The sequence below is a fragment of the Diospyros lotus genome, chromosome 10 (genome assembly GCF_014633365.1).
Source record: "Diospyros lotus cultivar Yz01 chromosome 10, ASM1463336v1, whole genome shotgun sequence".
In the NCBI taxonomy this organism is placed as follows: Eukaryota; Viridiplantae; Streptophyta; class Magnoliopsida; order Ericales; family Ebenaceae; genus Diospyros; species Diospyros lotus.
Window position 1 is genome coordinate 26,964,972 of NC_068347.1, and position 20,096 is coordinate 26,985,067.

Genomic DNA, 20,096 nt, shown 5'->3' on the forward strand with positions numbered 1-20,096 from the left:
TAAGTTCATCAAATCAGCTACCAACTGATTAAAAGTAGTGATATGATCATTCATCATGATACCAAAAACATAAGTAAAGCGGAATAATCTCTTTTTCATGTAGAGCTTATTCTGACCTTTTTTTTTAAAAAAAAAACTTTTCCTTTAATGGCTTCCATAATAAATTTGTAGAAGTTTATTTAAAAAATGCATACTTCTGTTCTCTAGAAAAATATAATTGAATTGTACCACACGTACGTCAATCGATTGATGGTCTTCTATTCTTTTTCTTCAATATCAATTGGTTTCTTTTTCTCAATGGTGATATTTAGACCTTGTTGAAAGAGAGTGTCTAGAATCTCGCATTGCCACATGCCAAAATGATCCGAATCGTCAAACACCTCTACTGCAATTCTTGTATTCTCCAAATTTCTCGCCAAAGTGAACGAGAAAGAAGCAACAAAATAAAACACTAGAATATAAAGAGATTCGATCAATTTAGCCTGCGTCTTCGAACACAACCAAAAAATACTTCACTAATTTCTAAAGAGAGAAATACAAAGAGAGATGAGAGAATACACAATTTGTAGGATGATTTTCCAAAGAGGGGGAGGGCCTTTATTACTATTTTTTTTTAATAAGGTTCAGCCAATTTAGGGTACATTCTCGAACACCACCAAATTTTTTTTTACTAATTTCCAAACACAATTTGTAGGATGATTTTCCAAAGAGGGGAAGCCCTTTTATACTAAATTTCCACCCACCCAACCCACTCAATCAACTACGTGGGATTGAGAGAGCTGCCACCAAAACAACACCTACCAACAAAATTTACAAAATATATATAGTACATCCACCATGTAGGAAGATTACATAAAAAGATTCATTAAGGCACAGTGAAAGACCAGATCATTAATAGAGGGAATATTGCAATAGCTTCAAGCCAAGGAAACATAGATCTAGAGATGGCGATGTAGGATAGGAACAAGACTCCAGGAAAATGGCTAATTGAATCAGCTTTAAAGCCCTTGGAAGGGATTGGAGATGACCCATGAGGGTCGCAACAACCAAGGAAGAAGCGATCCACATCAACAACAATTGCAACCAATATGAATAGGCACATTTTAACTGCATTACATATATCTATATATATCTTATATATCACTCTTAATTTAGTAATGGATTTGTATAGTCAATATGTCATTTAGAAATATGATATTGTAACAACTCTCAATTTAACCAAGGGGCGACACAGTGTTCCTAAAATTTTAACAGAATAAGCAGACAGACTTGAAATATATAAAAGAGCACAAGTGCCAACCATGCATATCGAAAGAAAATTTCACCACAAAATCTTATTAATTTGTACAAGAGGATTATCAGTTAGTTCGGATGGCTTTGAAAATGCACATTCAAACTGAAACACATCATCATAAGATTAGCGTTCATACTCTCAAATTCACATGGGAGAAAAGCTTTCATAAAACAACAGAAAAATGAAATATTCCCAGTACTAATCAAGAGTTCCGTTATATGTTGTACAATAACCACTTGAAATGCATCTACTTTGAACCGTTTACGCAGGAAATGGATCAACCGATAATTCCACAACTGCTCTCAGTTCATCCCAGTCTGCATACTTGATGAACTCGGTCATGTCAGGACTAAAAAAGTTAGAGTATGCCACCGTCGCGGGAGCTTGAGACACCGGGTTCAAACGGCCGGCGGCCATCTGGTAACTCTCTGGAACATAGTTAACAAAGTGGTTCTTTTCATTTGGTCGATTTGCCGGAGCTTCAAAGCTGATGTAGCTCTCAGTTGGGCTGTCAGATTCCACGGTGCTGCAGGCTTTAGAATTTGCATTGGCATGGCTAATTCTTTTAGCAGACACTTCTCTCCAATCTGGCATGATCTTTCTATTTGATGCGTTTCGCTTAAGTATTCGACAAATCGTCCAAACTTCCTGCAAAACCCATATTGAAGAATGTTGAGACTCAAAACAATCAAGTTTTAATTCTCCTATCTAGGTCAGTTAGATGAATTTCAACTTAAGACTAGATGTAAAATGTTGCTTACGGCTTCTTGAGCGATGTTTCGGGCATCGATGTGCCGGGTACTTTTGCCGTCATGATCGGTTGGAAGGCGAAACTCGTGCATCATCCAGTCAGTTTTGGTGCCCTTGCCGGCACTGCCGCGATAGTAGACCAAGGATTTCTTGAGCCCAATGCATTGGCGGCTTTCTCCATTGCCGGAGTATATTGGCTTGTCTATGCCAGTGGCCTTCCAAAATCCAGACCCTGTGACTCTGTTAGGTCTTATGCTATTTCTGTATTTTCTACCTCTTTTGCAGAAGAAGTACCACTCCTTGTCTCCAACGTTGCTGGCCTCTGCATATAAATTCACCCAAATGGAATGAGAGAGAGAGAGAGAGAGAGATGTAAAATGCATTGTTTTTTCGTTCTTTTTGTGTTTCATGATACAATAATATATGGGTGTGTGAACAAAGTTAGGGTTTTCAAGTGGTCCACGACGTACGATATATCTTCAGTCTTAAGACAAGATGATTAATTTTGTCATCCTTTTCTATATATTATTTTAAGCCGCCAACAAAGTAAAAGGTTATTACATACATACATACATATATATATACATATATATATATATATTGAAGAAGACAACTAACTGAATCGAAGTCTCTGTGGCGTGTTCACATATATACTAGCGGTGATTAACAACTAGATTCAGGTTTTTTCATTCCATATTTGATCAAATCCAATCTTGATATATACTACAATGGAATATATATAAACAAAACCCAATATATATCAGAATGATTATGTTTTCGTCCTCGTTGAGACTAGCTAGATTCTTGCTGAAACTAAAAACAAACCCTAAATTATATCAAACTGGGTTTTGTTCATCGATCGTAATTGAACTGAATATATTATACAAAGGTGAAAACTAAGAAAAGAAACTAAAATGAAACAAAAAAAGAGTGAAAAGGGAACATACTTGGAAGATCCCAGGGGTCGTACTTGTAGATATCAACCTGTTTGATAAGTTCAATACTGATGGGTCTCTTCTCAACCTTCCGACGAAGATAAAACCCCACAAGTTCTTCATCAGTTGGGTGAAATCGAAACCCTGGAAGTGGAACGTCGTCTTGCTCGCTAGCAAATTCCATCCAACTGTTCTTCTCCACTTCCATCTCCTCTTCGACTGTCTATCTGTGTGTTTATCTATCTATTTGTATCTATAGTTAACGGTGGCGATGATAGTTTGAAAAAAGAGGGGCGGTTTTGGCTGATATATATATAGGTGGAAGTGGAAACATGGGGAGAGATGTGCAACCTGGGTCAAGTCATGAGCTTTGACTACAAAATTGGAGGGCCTGGAAGACCATAGAACATGAAAAGTTAATATATCAAAATATGTTTGATTTGGTTGCACCCAGCAAGTTATCATTGCAGACTTGAAAATTATGATATATATGAGAGAGAGAGAGAGAGGGAGGGGGGGCTGTCGATGTTTGTCTTCTTTCCAAAGTAATCGCTGATCACATCATGGTCAAAACAGCGCGGCATTACTTGACCAATTTATCCCTTCTTTCAGTCTTTGGTTCTATTCTATGAACATAGCCCACTAGTTGATTAGTTTAAGGAACAAGGCTGGATAATTTTAGTTAAGAGATTAAAACTTAATTTTAATTAAGTCGTATATTTGGATGAAATCCTGTGATTCTATGTTCAAACTGATTGTATTGAGATCAATTTCGTTTTGGCATAAGTCAAAGGAAAAAAATTATTCTATAGACTTTTAGTTTAGTTAGTGAAGGTAGATTGAGATAATCAAAAAGAGTTCCTAATCTTTGAACTATATTTGGGAGAGAGATGGTGTAAAGAACAAAATGCTACATAATGGAATGGAATGTATATGAGAGTTAAAAAAAAAGTAATATAAAATTTGTTAACTTTTTATTATTTGGGAAGAATAAAATATAAATTAACATAATGTAACTTCATTTTATTAATTTAGATAGAGAATAGAAGGAGATATAACAGTTAAAAAAGAAAATAAAATTATAAATTTGTCCATTCACCTTCAAAGTAAATAAACAAGTATAAAAATAACAAGAATAAAATAATAATCATTTTTATAGTTATGTTTCCTTTTCTCCACCCTAATTTTTTTCCCCAATTAAATGCAATCAAACACACCCTCTTAGAATCAAATTTTCATAAAAAATAGACCAAAACATGATTTAAAGAGTTATATCATAAAATTTAATTTCATAAAAAATACAGTAAAGATGAAATTCAATTTTTTTAACGTGATATTTTTTATATAATTTTCATGCTATCAAACACACAATAGTACAAAAATGTATCAAGTACCCTTCCTCTCTCCTTCATTTTAATTAATTATGAATTCTTCATCAAAATAAAAAAAAAAAAAGAATTCTCCCAAACATGATTTGTAATTGATATATAATTTTATATTTAAATTGGTGATTGGAACGTATGTTGTATCCATTCAAAAGGTGACTGTATTTAGCAAAATTCAAAATTGAATAGGAAATTTGATGAATAAGTAAATAGGGTATTAGGTAAACAGAAGTTTTGAGATAAAATCTGTGCTGAATAATGTATTTAATTGATATATTCATATATAGAGAAAAGTAAAAGTTCAATGTAAAGATATCTTTTTGCTAGTGCCATTGTCAAAAGAGATGGCTTTTAATTTCTAGCTGGGTTGGCCACAATTTCATACGTTAATTGATGGTCCAATTAATTGAGTCTCTAAACTGGAAGAAATGATCAGATATATTTATTAACAGCCCACGGATCAATTAATTAATTAAATACAATTTAACCCTAATATTTCCTCAACACATCAGTCCCCAAATAAGAACAATAAAATATTTATTAAACTCTAAAAGTTAGTTTTTTTTTTTTTTAATTTTCATACACATTTAGTTTTAACACATTACGTACAGTGTAACAATTTTTTTTTACAAAATAATATTTGGTAGTATTATTTTCTTCCATTGGAAGAGCATGCAGTTATGTGAAGAGTGACAACCCACATTCACATCACACATGGAATAAGCAAGCAGTTAATTACGCTTGTTTTTCTTTGGGATATATATATATATGTCCAAAAGATAATCAACTTTTAAGACGAAATATATAATAATGAGGGAAAATTCCGTCTTGCATTTAATTTAAGGGGCACCAGTGCATTAAATATGTCCTCTGAATTGGTACCAACTCAAAGGGGCGAGACGAAATATCTAAAGAGGGAAGGGCTTCGAGATGGTTTTATCTTGACTAAGGAAGGAGAATTAATGAACCCCAAAGACAATTTCAGAAGGCGCTATCCAAAATGTCATTCAAACCCTGATGGCTACTGTTGACTTCTTCGGGCCAACAGTGCTTGACTTGAGCTTATTACCTTTTTGCCCTTATTAATAATCGGACACGTGGACCCACCCCACCCCTTATTGGGGCCCATTCTGTGTCTTTTATCCATCAACGTTGACTTATTTTTCTGTATTTGGGGCGGAAGTCCACGGGATCAAGATCGTGAAATCTTTATTTTGTAAGGTTATAATTTTTTCTCCTTTTTATTTCTTCTATTTTACAGCCCCACCAAATGGACTTCAAATTCAATTGATATAAAATAACTTTTAAGGAATAATTCTTACTTCATTCGGGTTTAATAATAATTAAGATTATAATTATAAATAAATGCATATTTAAGAGAATTGAATCATTCAATTCTTAAAAAGTTGGATAATATAAGAAGTAGTAATCACATTTTAAAAAATCACACCAATTTTAAGTATTCCTTCCTAATTATGTTTTTTTATATACTTTTAGATTAATTTTTTTTTTGTGCATATTTGATGAATGAAAGGTCAAAATCTATCTAATTTTCAGAAACTGTAGAATACACATTTTAGTAATACCATATATATTGTGTGTAATTTGCTCTTAAATTTTAATATTAATATATATATATATATCATAAAACTGAAGTTGATCAATTTTTTAAACATTTAGCCAAAAAAGAAACAAACTATCTCTCTCTCTCTCTCTCTATATATATATATGTTTTTAGAATTAATATAAACATTCCCTTCTCATAGCATATATAACAAAAAGTAATTATTTTATTTTTATTTATATATAAACAATTTCCTTTTTTGCTCTTTCTCTCTCTTGAATTCCCCACCCCGTTATCTCGTCTTTTCCTCTTTCTGTCTTGCTTTCACACCAATGATTATTCAGCCATTATTAAACAAATTAGGTTATGCAAGAACCCTGTTGTGAACTGAAGCCAGCTAGAGAGAGAGAGAGAGAGAGAGAGAGAAGGCTCATTACTTATGGGGTTATTGAGGAGGACAACAGTCTCAAGACAAAAAATAGAGATTTTATTATTACATTTAAATTATTTCTCCACCTTTCATTGCTTATGGGGCCGGGCTATTGAGGACAAATTTGAAATTCCTCCTGTTTCTACCCCCCCAACAAAACTGGATCCTCTAGAAGCAACTTAGAATCCAAAGAACTTAATAACCACGTAAGTAGTGATGAGGTTTTTGCCCTCCCAGTGCAGTGCAGTGCAGTGCAGCAACTTAATTACAGTTGATCTCCTCGATCAAAAATTGACCGCTAATGATTTGGGTTACTCTAGTAGCTAGCTAGTGATGCTAGAGAGAGTGAAGAGTACTTGTTTTATATATAAATAAAAAAAAGAAGAAGTAATTTTTAACAATAGAAGAAAAGTGTTGAACCATCCATAAAATTAAGAGAAATTTGTGTTATTTTAAAAAATTCATATAGCCTATATGTCAGTAGTGAATAATCATTGTTGTCACTAATCACTATTTATATTTAGGGACATTAATTAATTGGTGAACCTATTAAATTCACAAACTCAAACCAAGGATGACTAGCTGTTACTTTTTAACTGATTCAATAAATATTAAATATTTATTGATAAATATTAAAATTCAACTAAAAGTTACTAATTTTAACATAATATTGGCACCATAAAAAATGTTACTTTATGAGAGAAGTTATCAGGAGGTGTCAAAATAACAAAAATATCCCCACACCAATTACAAAATTGCTTGGTGCCTGCCTCCTCTTTCCTTTTTCTCCCCTTCCCATGGCTAATAACAAAAATACCCTCACACCAATTGCAAAATTGCTTGGTGCCCGCCTCCTCTCTCCTTTCTCTCCCCGTTCCATGACTACCTCCAACAATTACTTGTCATCACCTTCACCCTGCCACCTCACCTGTGGCACACCAATCGCCGTTGCATCATTTTTCTCTGCCACAGTGAATGCAATGACAATCGACGCACGTGAGGTGAAGGCAACGAGAGAAAGGCAATCGCTAGAGACGATCATAGAAAGAAGATAGAGGAGGCGGCCAGGTAATTTTACATTTTAAGTAATGATATTTTTATCATTTTGACACCTATTGGTAATTAATCTTCTCTAGCAAGGTAGCAAATTAACTGTTGGCACCATTTTCCTTCGCATCGATTGAGCTGGCACGTGGCTGTCTGACTTCTATATATTGGACAGTGGACCATCAACTTCACAATACAAATTGCCCATTTCTTTCTTTTTCAGGTATGCACCACTGTTTTGTTGGTTCCATGACGTTTATGTAAAATTGGGATATTTTCATATAAAAAAAAAAAAACATTTGCAAAAAATAATAATCGAAATGATATACGAGAATAACATTTTTCACAATTACAAGTCGCATTATATTCTGTACAAGTTTCTATCTATATATTTTAATTATTACCTTATTTACCCGCCATGAATGAAACCGACACAAAGAAATAGAAAATTAATAATAATCTTAATTACATGAAGAGTAAGATTAAGTGTCGTTTTCAAAACCATAAGCTAATTAATTACCAATTATTCCGCTTTTCGTCTCTAATTATAGATTGTCGGTAAAAGAGAAGAGACATAATAATTAAGATTTAGTTTTCTTATTATATTAGTTTCTGGGTAACAATTTATTTCGACATGTTTAAAAAAAGAAATGAATGCTGCTTTGAACTGATTGGCAGATAAGCATTGTTAGTCAGGAGATGAGATAAAGGACTCAAAAATTGACTGATTCCAAACCATCGATTAACTTATAATATATTCCATATATATATATATATGGTGGCTATTCTTTTTTAGGTAATTGAGTTTTAATTCCTTTGAATGGTAAAGTCAAGCCAATTTTTTTCTGGTCTGCCTCCTCTTCTGCTTCTTCACTCCATCTGTGGTAGTATTTTTTTAATGCAAACACACGACTTGGTTGCAATTAAAATCATTAAACAAAATGAGAGATGATCCACAAAATGGATAGATTATAGCTACTTCTAGAATTTAAAACATATTAAGCATACATACATATCTATATATAATAGAAATTTCGATCGTATCCTAGTAATTAGGCACATATATATATATATATATAATTTATTATACCACGATGGAGGACTATATTGAGGGCAAGTGAAATGTAAATGGGTATCTCCCAATTAACTTTGTTTAATGTATAATGTTTAAAATCTCTTGTTGTTTAATCCAAACTTTCTTATTAAAAGTATACATTAATTTCGGCATTTAGAATCAAATTATCAGCAGTGTGTGTTATTTTTTGTATACCTTTTCATGAGAGAAGTATTGTTAGTTTATTTTAGTCCACATGCACCTTTTGTGTATATATGCTTGTATAATAAGCATTAATTAATTAATTAATGTGCTATAGTTTAAAAATAATGGGTGCTTGTTCTTCAAATCTTAAGTCATTAGTGAACATACATACATACATACATAATTTATTCAATTCTCAAAAGGTACTATTCTTACATAAGCCAACAAGTTAATAATCCAAGGAAGAAACCTGAAAGCCAAAGCAATAGAACGAAGAAGAGAAAAAGTCAAAGTTTTTAGTCAATAAACAAGAAATTGGGGGCTTAGCTAGAATTTAGCGTCAATGATGTCATTGTCAATTGGAAACACATCAAGACAGACACTTGAATTCTCTGCATGCAATTAAATAGATAGCGAGATAATTAATTAAGAAGCTTCTGCACTGAACGGCCCTGCTTCTGTAAGCAGGAACCCAGCAACAACATCGAAAGGACCCCACATCCTGCTGAAAATTGTTCATTACTATTACCAAGAGTATGAATAAAGCTCAATAAATAAAAAATTATTATTAAGACTTGTAATCTTTAATTTTTGCATCTCTGGGGGAGAGAGAGGTATGTAGTTTGAAGTTTGAACTGATTAAATTCAAAGTACAAGTCACCAAAACAAGAATATGGTCCGAATAAAATCAAGTGTGACGCGAGGTGAAGACGACATAAAAGTTTAATTTGACAAGGCTGCGGTAATCTGTATGTGGCTCATAACTTTTCATTTGATGATCTATGATTAAGCTGATTTTTTCCCCCTGGGGCTTGGAGAAAACCTAGGTTACGACTTTTCATTTTACAATAATTTTCAAATTTCAAAGTTTTGGATGGAAACAAAAACAAAACAAAAAAAAAGGGTTAATTATTAAAAAATTAGTAAACTTTGACGACCAATATATTAATTCTACAGTAAACTTTAAAATTTATTAGTTTTACATTTGGATTTTTTTTTTTGGTTTTTGTTTAAAACTTAAAACTCTTCTGATGCATTAATTACTGGGTTTTTTTTTTTTCATACTTTTTGACACAAAAACTTGATCGTAAACATATTAATATAATTAAAATTAGTGGCGTAGATGATTTGAGCATCTTTTGAAGAATTTGATGCAGGATAATGGGTTTTGGTCTCTTTTAGATTTTAGTAGGTTGAACATGTGGGTCAATCATACAAAATGATGAATTTGATATTATTTTGATTTTAATTATATATTTTTATATTTAACATATATTCAAACATTGTCGACGTTCAGAATTAGTCAATCGAGATTCGTAATCCTGCAATGAAAAATTAGCACACAAATGCAGAGAGGAAAAACAGATGAAGGCGAATGAAAGATCAGGTAATATGCATGAAAGTTTTTTACGTGATTCGGTCAGAATGATGCTTACTCCACGATTGTTCTCTGAGAATTCTGGCAGAATAACAGTATATTTATATCCTCTCTTCTAATGATTTTGTGCCCCCTATTTATAATGAGGGGTGTTTACAATTACATAAAATCCAAGATATCCCTATCAACTCTAGAAAAATCGGGAGTAGGCTCTGTATTACCAGGGATTTGGTTTATCTCAGATAAAGTAGATGAGTCTCTGTCTCTAGTCATTTAGTAGCAATGTTGCTATGCGAACTGAATGGTTAGACCAGCAAGATGAAAGCATTGCTGGGAGCTTGTTTAGTTGGTTCTGAGAGCTCGCTGGGGTTCATTTGGTTCCATGGTCTAAGCTCAGGTTTTAGCGAGGTGTGATCTTGTTCTGACGAACTCGGCCTTGGGCCTATTAGGTTTCAGGCGATTGGGTTGGCTTGCTGGGGCAAGCGCAACCCTTAAAAACTTAAGGTAGTGCAGGAAATACTATTAAATGTCATTTAATAGTATTGATGGTAATGATATCCGTATATTATCTTTTGATATTAAATTTCGATACTTATTACCATATTAGTTATAATTGTTTGTTATAGGAAAAAGTATATTAAAAGACCAAAAAAGTCTAAAAATCCAAAAATAATTTTTTGGGTTAAAAAGATATAATTTTCCCTTAATCCGGGGAAGAGGAGGAAGTCCCCTACAATATACAGACTAAATAATTTTGAAATTTTGAAATTTTGAAATTTTTTTGAGAGTTTTACGAAAAGGATAAACATCATTTATAAAGAATTTTAATTCTAGATAAACTTCAGGATATTACAATAAAAGTCATTTATAATTATTCTAATCTCAATGAAATCTAGAATGTCAAGATAGACATTATCTGTAAGAGTCTTGATTCTAAGAGAATCGGGGTTACTAAATGTTTCTCTATAAATAAACAGGCATTCATTTTAGAAAATGTACGTCTATAATACTTGTTTAAATACAACTTTTAAATCTTCATTATTTCAATATCTGACTTAAGCATTAGAGTATTTGCGCAAGAACTTTCTTGTACCCTCTAATCATTCTCTTTCTAGCAGACTCCAAGCAGCTTGATAATGATGTTTCTACTTTATAAATTTATTATTGTATTCGAGCAACAACAATAGACACCATCTGTGAGAAATGTCCAAAAAGTCAATGAATCAATCTGCAATAACTTGAACAAGAAATATTGCTAACCAAAAAAGTCACGAAGAAATAAAGACTCAATCTTGAGAGGGAAAAAACCCTCACTTGCTCAATGAGACCTCTGCAAAGAACCACTCGAGACTCTCAACCTCAAGTCCCAAGAGATATACTTCGTCAAGACTCGCGAGAGATTATAGCAATAGACCATCGAATCGCTGGAGACTATCGACAAAAAAATGATCGAAGCAAATAGAAGATAAAAAAACGATACCATTGGTTGTCAAGAATCAAATCTAAAATTGAAACCCAAAAAATTGCAACCTAAAAATCCAAAAAAATTCTAAACAAGGACAAACTCAAAATCAAGAAGACCTTCAGAAAATCAACCTCTATAAACTTTTGAAAAACAACAACAAACAACGACGGGAAATTATCGATTAATGGCTCTAAAAGATCAATAATTAGCGACATGGGAAACCATCGATTAAAAGTGTAATACCTCGAGAGCCCAGAGAATGGTAGTATATATCGAGGATAAGTAAGGAAGGAAACAACACTAGCTGGATACCTTTTGGGCTGAATGTTGGCAAAAAACTCCGAGATTAAGCGTGCTTGAACTAGGGAAGAGGATGGGTGACCCCTTAGGAAGTTCGCGTAGATCCATCAGGGTAAGTTGTTCTGGTCCTTTCTATCACTCGATACGGAATGTTACAGGTGGTATCAGAGCTGACCCCTGAGCCTCTGAACACGGTGGTGGGGCAAACCTCAGCGAGGACGCTGAGTCCCTAAGAGGGGTGCGTGTAGGCACCTTAGGCGAATCTCACATCGGCTATGCAAATGGGGGAGATCTGGGATCGATTGTAAGGTCGCATGACGAAGATGTCATGTGCTCAAATGGGGAGAATGTAATACCCCAAGAGCCCAGAGAATGGTAGTATATATTTAGGATAAGTAAGGAAAGAAACAACACCAACTGGATACTTTTTAAACTGAATGTTGGCAAGAAACTCCGGGGTTAAGCGTGCTTGAGATAGGAAAGTTTAAGGATGGGTGACCCCCTAGGAAGTTCGTGTAGGCCCATCAGGGTAAGTTGTTTCGGTCCTTCCTATCGCTCGATACGGAATGTTACAGGTGGTATCAGAGCCGACCCCTGAGCCTCTAAGCACGGTGGTGGGGCAAACCTCAGCGATGACGCTGAATCCCTGAGAGGGGTGCGTGTAGGCACCTTAGGCGAATCTCACGTCGGCTATGCAAATGGGGGAGATCTGGGATCGATTGTAAGGTCGCATGACGAAGACGTCATTGTGCTCAAAGGGGGAGAATGTAATACCCTGAGAGCCCAAAGAATGATAGTATATATTTAAAATAAGTAAGGAAATAAACAACACTAACTGGATACTTTTTGGGTTGAATGTTGGCAAGGAACTCCGGGGTTAAGCGTGCTTGAGGTAAGGAAGTTTAAGGATGAGTGACCCCTTAGGAAGTTCGTGTAGGCCTATCAGGGTAAGTTGTTCCGGTCCTTCCTATCGCTCGATACGAGATATTACAAAAGATTCCAAGAAATCAACTGAAAAGAAAAGACTCAGCTTGATTGAGGATGGCGTTTTCAGACACTAAATTCATTATGGTGTTCAAGCGACAACTAGGGTCCGCTTAAGAATATTTGTGGCTCTAAACAAGAGTTATTTTGGTGGCCATTTAATAATATAAATAAATATTAATAATTATTTAAAATTTACTTTCTTTACATGTTGACATGCGAAATCATTAATTAAATTTTTGTATTTAAATTTAAAAAATAAATCTTTTTTAATTGACAATATAGACAAGAGAAAAAAATTTGGAAACATAAAAGATGAATAAGCCAAAAATGTAGAGTCTATAGACATATCCTATAAATTAAAAAGTTATCGATTTATTTTTGTCTTTTTTTTTTCTTTAATGCCTATATCATTATGGATTCCCTAGATAAAATTTTCGTCATCCAAATAATCATTTATTAAATTGTTCTCCTAAAATAATGTTATTTCTTTCCTATTTTTTCAATTGTAGTACTAATTTACACCTCATATTCATTGCCTAATATTAAAAAGTGGGCCTTCTTGTCCAAATAAAATAAAAAAATAAACAAAACATGAATTCAAATAAAAAATAGAATTAATGATTTTGTATCTCAAAAAATAAAAAAATAAAATTTAAATAATTGGTTACTAGAATTAGTGATTTTGGGCTCATCTTTTTTGGACTCTAGGTATAGGCTTATGCCTGGAGCCAACACTGGCGACAACAATAATTGTTAATAATAAATTAAGGGAGATTTAGATATTTTATTCAATTATTCTATCAAAAACAGACTGGAAAAAGACCAAATCAGTGGTGAAGTTAATTAATACTTTTCTTTTGTTTGTTTGACGAAATGTTGATGATTTTAGAAGTTTAATTAATGGACACAGTACTTTTGTCACTATAGGTACTGCTAGGGCATATCATATATATGCAGACTAAAAATTAATCTTATCTACCTCCAAATTCACTATAAGAAATATACAGGGCTTCGTGACCGCCTTTTATCACTATAAACATTAAGACTTAGGATTCAGAGAATAATATATAGTAGTGTGCTATCATGGTTCCTAAAAACTCCTAAAAACAAGGAAACAAAAAATGTCTTTCGTGGTGAATCTTAAACCAAGATCAAGGATCGAGTCTCGCACCTCTCTCCAAGGTTAGGGGGGCTCCTTGTGTGCGGTGAGTCCGGGTTTAATTACTGCGTCCGGCTGGATTACCATGATTAACCTCCACACGTTCTATCGGGTCAGGTGTGGGGGGCGCCTGGGGTGAGCGATTTCACCTTTTGGATCAAGGAAACAAAAAATGGCCCGCATGGGCAGTCCAGTTGGTCAAGAAAGGGGCACAAAGTGCCTTTCGTGGTGAATTTTGGACCAAGACTGAGGATCGAGTCTCACAAGCGACAATGTGGGGTACTTCTCTCCAAAGTGAGGGGGACTCCTTATGCGAGGTGAGCTCGAGTCTAGCCACTGCGTCCGACTGGGTCACCATAATTAACCTCCCCCACGTTCTATCGGGCCGGGTGTGAGAGGCGCTCGGAGTGAGCGATTTCATCTTTTGGACCAAGGAAACAAAAAATGAACTTGCACGTTTAGATGTGTCACTAAATTAAAGTAGTACTTTCATCCCTTCGTCACCCTTGTAAAGCATGAACATTTTGACACCATTTTCGTGGCAAAACCAGTATTTTGAAGATCAGATCGAACCCACGATTTCAACTGCAAAAGTGGGAATAGTTCTGAAAATTAGTTTAATTCAAAACAAAACAAAAGGAGGGGGGGTTTCAATTTGTTAATGAATTAATCATCAAGCTGGAGATCGGATATGCCGTATAGATCGGTTGAACTGAAAATTAACCAATTTTTTACATGAATCATGGTTGGATCGGTAAACTGGCCAAATCGGTCGGACTCGTTGACCAAGTCAAGATTTTTCTTAATCTATTTTTATTTATTTAAATATTAAAAATATTTTTTAATATTTAAAAAGAGTTTATTTCTACTCTCTTTTTTTTTTTTTTTTACTTCTAAGATAATTAACACCACTCATATTTCTCAAAAATAAAACGAAAAAACAAACGTTGAACATCGAACCTAAGAAAAATTGAAATAAGGAAAACCATAACATTGGAAAATTTAGTTTATACAAAAGGTGAAATTTTATTATGGGAACAAACATCCTAAGTTGTTAAACAAACATCTCGGGCCGATGCTGATGATAATAATCATATATAAGAGTCTCGTCATCAAATAAATTCACATCATTATACAAATTTAAAAATACATTTTCTCTTTTTTTCTATTGCCTTTTGAAATATCTCGCAATGTTAAAAATATTAAATTAAATATTGAATATTTTAACGAGAGTTCAAACCAAGAATTTTCTTGTATATTAATACAGTGAGTATCTCACATGATCATATTAAGACTTTTAGCGTCAAAGTCAAATAATCTTTTTTAACCTTTCACACTAAGATCAAGATGAATACAATTGATATTATGGTTATTTACCATCAAATGCATGTCAGAGCTATGTGAACATAAATAAGTATCAATGTTGGGGCTTAAATCAAATACTTTTAAAAGGGCAGGGAAGAAAATTCTCTCACTTGTTATCGCAATTTCTAGTTGAATGTTGGGGCTTAAATATTCTAGATTTAGATATCAAAGAAAATATCTATATGTCTCAATGAAATTTGAATCATATAAGTGATTTAGTTAATGCATATTTAAAAATACATTTTCTCTTTTTCTCTGTTATCTTTCGAAATATCTCGTAACGTTAAAAATATTAAATTAAATATTGAATACTTTAACTAAAATTTTTATTTATTTTAATGCAATAAGTATCTCGCATAATCATATAAAGGTGATAAGCATCAAAGTCAAACAACTTTTTTTAACCTTTTAGACCAAGATCAAGATAAATACAATCGATATTATTTATCATTTACCATCAAATGCATGTCAAAGCTATGTGAACATGAATAAGCTTCGTCTCACTATGAAGAAAAATCAAATACTTTTGAGGGGGTAGGAAAGAAAATTTGCTCGCTTGTTCTCACAATTTCTAGTTGAATGTTGGGGGTTAAATATTCTATATTCAGGTATCAAAGAAAATATCCATGTCTCAATGAAATTTGAATCATATAAGTGATTTAGTTAATACATATTGAAAAATACATTTTCTATGTTATCTTTCGAAATATCTCACAACATTAAAAATGTTAAATTAAGTATTAAATATTTTAATGAGAAATTATATATATGTTAATGCAATAAGTACCTCACATGATCATATAAAGGTGATTAGCATCAAAGTCAAATAACTTTTTTTAACCTTTCAGACCAAGATCGAGATGAATACAATCAATATTATTCGCCATTCACCATTAAATACATCTCAAAGCTGTGTGAACATGAATAAGCACCATCTCACTATGAAGAAAAATCAAATACTTTAGAGGGGCAGGAAAGAAAATCCACTCACTTATTCTCACAATTTATAATTGAATGTTGGGGCTTAAATATTCTAGATTCAGATATCAAAGAAAATATTTATGTATCAATGAAATTTGAATCATATAAATGATTTAGTTAATGCATATTCAAAAATATATTTTCTTATTTTTTCTGCTATCTTTCGAAATATCTCCCAACGTTAAAAATGGCAAATTAAATATTGAATATTTTAACGAGATTTTTCATGTATGTTAATATAATAAATAATTCATATAATCATATAAAAGTGATTAGCATCAAAGTCAAATAACTTATTTTAATTTTTAGACTAAGATCAAGATGAATACAATCGATATTATTCGTCATTCACCATAAAATACATGTCAAAGCTACGTGAAATAAACATCATCTTAATATGAAGAAAAATCAAATACTTTTATTTTGGGGTGGGGGGAGAAAATTCAATCGCTTGTTCTTTCTAGTTGAATGTTAGGGCTTAAATATTGTAGATTCAAATATGAAAGAAAATATCCATGTCCTTTCATTTTTCATTTGTTTTTTTTTTTTTAATTTTCTAGCTTACCCACTCGCCTTCATGCTTCACACACCCACTGTTGCCCTACCATGCGCCACGTGTCTATTGCTGTCCTGCCACGCGTCACTCTTGTTCCCCATTTTCTCGGTTCAGGGGGAGCAACCCGAAAGCTCTTCCTAGTCGGGTCGTTTTCTTGCCCCGTTGTTATTCTCTTTTTCCCTTACCTTCCTTCGCCGGAACCAGATATCCCAAATCTGGTCAAAAACCCTTCGGTTTTCCGACGAACTGGACTTTTTCCAACCGAGTTCTTTTTTTCCCCTAAACCTTGCTAGAAATTCTTCTTGTCGGTCTCAATCAAAAGCCCGTGTTTCCTAGATTTGAGGTTTCTTCCCAGGATGTCGGTAAAAAGCTTGGATTTTTACCCTCAAAACCTTCTGAAAATCGATTATGGCGGTGCCTTCCCAACCTCCAAATCAGCCAATGGGAGTCCAGGATCTCGTTGAAAGGTGTAAGGTACTCAAGTACCCTCGCCGTAGCCTGCCATCCAGGCATGAAATTGGTGGAGCAGGAGGAGTCCCACCTTTCGGTTTTCTCAAATTCTCATTTTAGAACCCAAGTTTTTCTTTTAATTTCACAAAGGACCTTAATCATTTTTTTTCAAAATTTCACTTGGTGCCCTTCTTTATTCTTCTGATGCCCTTTTGAAATTTCATATTGGTCCCTATCAATATTTTTAATTCCTCTGCAATCCTATGAATTTGCAAATTCTCACCCTTGTTTTTGTTTTGAGTTATAGTTTCAAATCCTTCCTTTAATTAATTACCAAAATGCCATCCTTTTATATATGTATGTATATATATATATTTCCTTTTTTTATTATCTTGTTTATTTTCAAAGAAAATTACTATTATGAACATAAAAAAAAAAAATTGGTACGCTTTGATTTAGATTAAATGGGTTTGGGTCAAAATACATTTTTATTACCACGAGATATATTGACAATCAAAGATCATTTGATTGGAATGAAATTTGGAATGGATACACTTGACGATATAAATTATTTAAAAAATAAACATATTTATTCTGTAGCAGATCTTTTACAAGATCAACTTGGATTGACTTTAATTATCATTCATATTTGCACACCTTATGTAAAATTTTGAACATAACACGAACATGACATAAAATTGATATGTTTTTTGGTCAATATGGTGATACAAGATTGACATGACATTAATTAAGTTGTGTTTAAATTAACTTATTTTCTATTATTATACTTATAAATTCAACGTAATACAAAGAGGAATTACTTATATTATTTACAAACATGAATTGCTTAATTCCCTAGTAGTCGTGAACTAGCACTCACCAAACTTAAGAATACAAATCTCATAGTTTGTGATATGAAATTACTGATTTACCCTTAATTTCATTTTTGAATGCAATAAAATATATAAATCCCTAATATATTTTACTTAAAAAAACTCAAAAAAACACAAGAATAAAAGGCTTATTTCTTGAGTTTTACCCTTTAGATCAAAATAAATTGCAACGAGCATGACACCACAGCTTGATAATGAATCTTCAATATTTTTTTTGTTATAAGCATAAATAAACTTTCATTTAATATTTTTTTAATTTTTTATTTACACGTGCTATCACGCACTTCTACCAATAATAAAATACCAATACTAATTATCAAGGGCGGAGCCAATGTAGGCCCAGTGAGGGCCTTGGCCCTCAGTGGGCCTTGGCCCTTCATTGATTGGGCCTACACTTAGGCCCGGGTATAAAATCTAAAACCTTCCCTCAATTCTTCTCTCGCTCAAGCTCCACCGCTTGCCCCCTTAGCCCTTGCCCTTCTCCCTCTCTCGCTCTTGTTAGTTGTTAGCTGCGGGTTTCTTTTCTATTGTTCTCACTCACTCCGGCCTCTGTCCGGCAACTCGGACCATCCGACCATCGTTGAGGTGAGATCGCTGACTCGCTCCACTCGCCCTCTCCTCGCCTCCTCAGTCGTTTTCGCTCTTCTTGCTCAGTTCGTCACCGTTAGTCGCTCTTACTTGCTAGTTGCTGCCTCTCTTCGAGTCTCAGGCTCCATCGCTCGCCGGCATCGCCACCTCAGCCTCGCCCCTTAGGGCTCCGGCCCTCCATCGCTGATTGCTCGCTGAAGCTAGACGTTACCTGCCTCTGCGACTCCAGTTCTCTCTCCCTCTCGCTTAATCAATGAGTAGTAAGGCTTCATCAATTTTTGTCTCAAAAAAATATTTTTTTTATTTTTAAGATTAAGATATTGATTAAATTATATTATTTTTTTATATATTTATATTATTATATTATTTTTTAATTTTTCCTTAATAAATTTTGCCCAAACTAAAAAATATTGCTGGCTCCGCCGCTGCTAATTATGAAGTGCAAGAATGGAAATTCCAATAATTGCGGTTTCTCTTCCTACACATTATGGTATGGTCAAAGCCATATCCAATCCCCAGGAAAGGCTAATCTGATCTCTCTCTCGCATCATTGTACTTGTAATTTCACCAAATCCGAGTATGTTCTGACGCTAAGCGAAAAAAATCAATCGTAAGTGCTGATGCCAATTTTACGTAAATAAATAAAATATAAAAAGGGGGAAGATTCCAAAAGAGGGCTTTTTCACACTCCTTGCAAGAAGTGCAAAGCATATATATATATATATATGCTTGAATTATAATTAAAAATGAACCTAGTAAAAAATGGATCGTGCCTCAAGATGACTTTTATCATATGACTTGTAATCACAACAACAACAAAAAATATTATCAAATTCGCTCGAAAATATAATTCAAAATTTAAGATAGAACTCAGCAACTAGAAGTAGGAAGCAAGAACAGGAGAGGGGCAATGCCTTGTACTGTACATGTGGCCTTGGTACCCTTTCATACTTGTAGAGGTTTGGATATATAAAAGGTTTGATTAATAAAGAATCTTTAATAAGTATATTTCTATCCTAGGCATCATGATAGGCATTACTCTTCCTTCATTATCTTGTTTGGGACAAATCCAATGTGTTTGATTGGTCAAATCTGTAATACCCTAAGTCACATTAAATAAACTAAATTAATTTAGTCAATATGATATTAAGTTTATGTAATTGATTTGGTTTAAATTAATGCTTAAGTATGTATGTGAGATATAAATAAATGTATAAATATGTAAAAAAAAAAAAAATAGTAAGATTAATGTGATTAAATTTAAGATTAAAAGAAATCATTTTATGTAAATGAAAGTATATATGTAAAAGA

At 33.4% G+C, this 20,096-nt stretch overlaps 1 protein-coding gene across 1 annotated transcript; it reads right to left on the reverse strand.

Moving 5' to 3' along the window:
* Positions 1-1,306: 1,306 nt before the first annotated feature.
* On the reverse strand, positions 1,307-3,283 carry LOC127811809 (transcription factor JUNGBRUNNEN 1-like). The gene is made up of 3 exons (XM_052351984.1): positions 2,992-3,283; positions 2,056-2,366; positions 1,307-1,942 (listed from the first exon to the last, which is right to left on the reverse strand). Exons 1-3 carry the CDS (start codon positions 3,185-3,187, stop codon positions 1,556-1,558), a joined length of 894 nt encoding a protein of 297 aa, XP_052207944.1. The 5' UTR covers positions 3,188-3,283; the 3' UTR covers positions 1,307-1,555.
* Positions 3,284-20,096: the final 16,813 nt, after the last annotated feature.

Excerpts from the sequence above, each read along its gene's own strand:
- LOC127811809 (XM_052351984.1), bottom strand. The coding sequence starts at position 3,187 with ATGGAAGTGGAGAAGAACAGTTGGATGGAATTTGCTAGCGAGCAAGAC. Across the intron at positions 2,367-2,991 it reads CGACCCCTGGGATCTTCCAA|AGGCCAGCAACGTTGGAGAC; the intron begins GTATGTTCCCTT and ends ATTTATATGCAG. Across the intron at positions 1,943-2,055 it reads GAAACATCGCTCAAGAAGCC|GAAGTTTGGACGATTTGTCG; the intron begins GTAAGCAACATT and ends TGGGTTTTGCAG.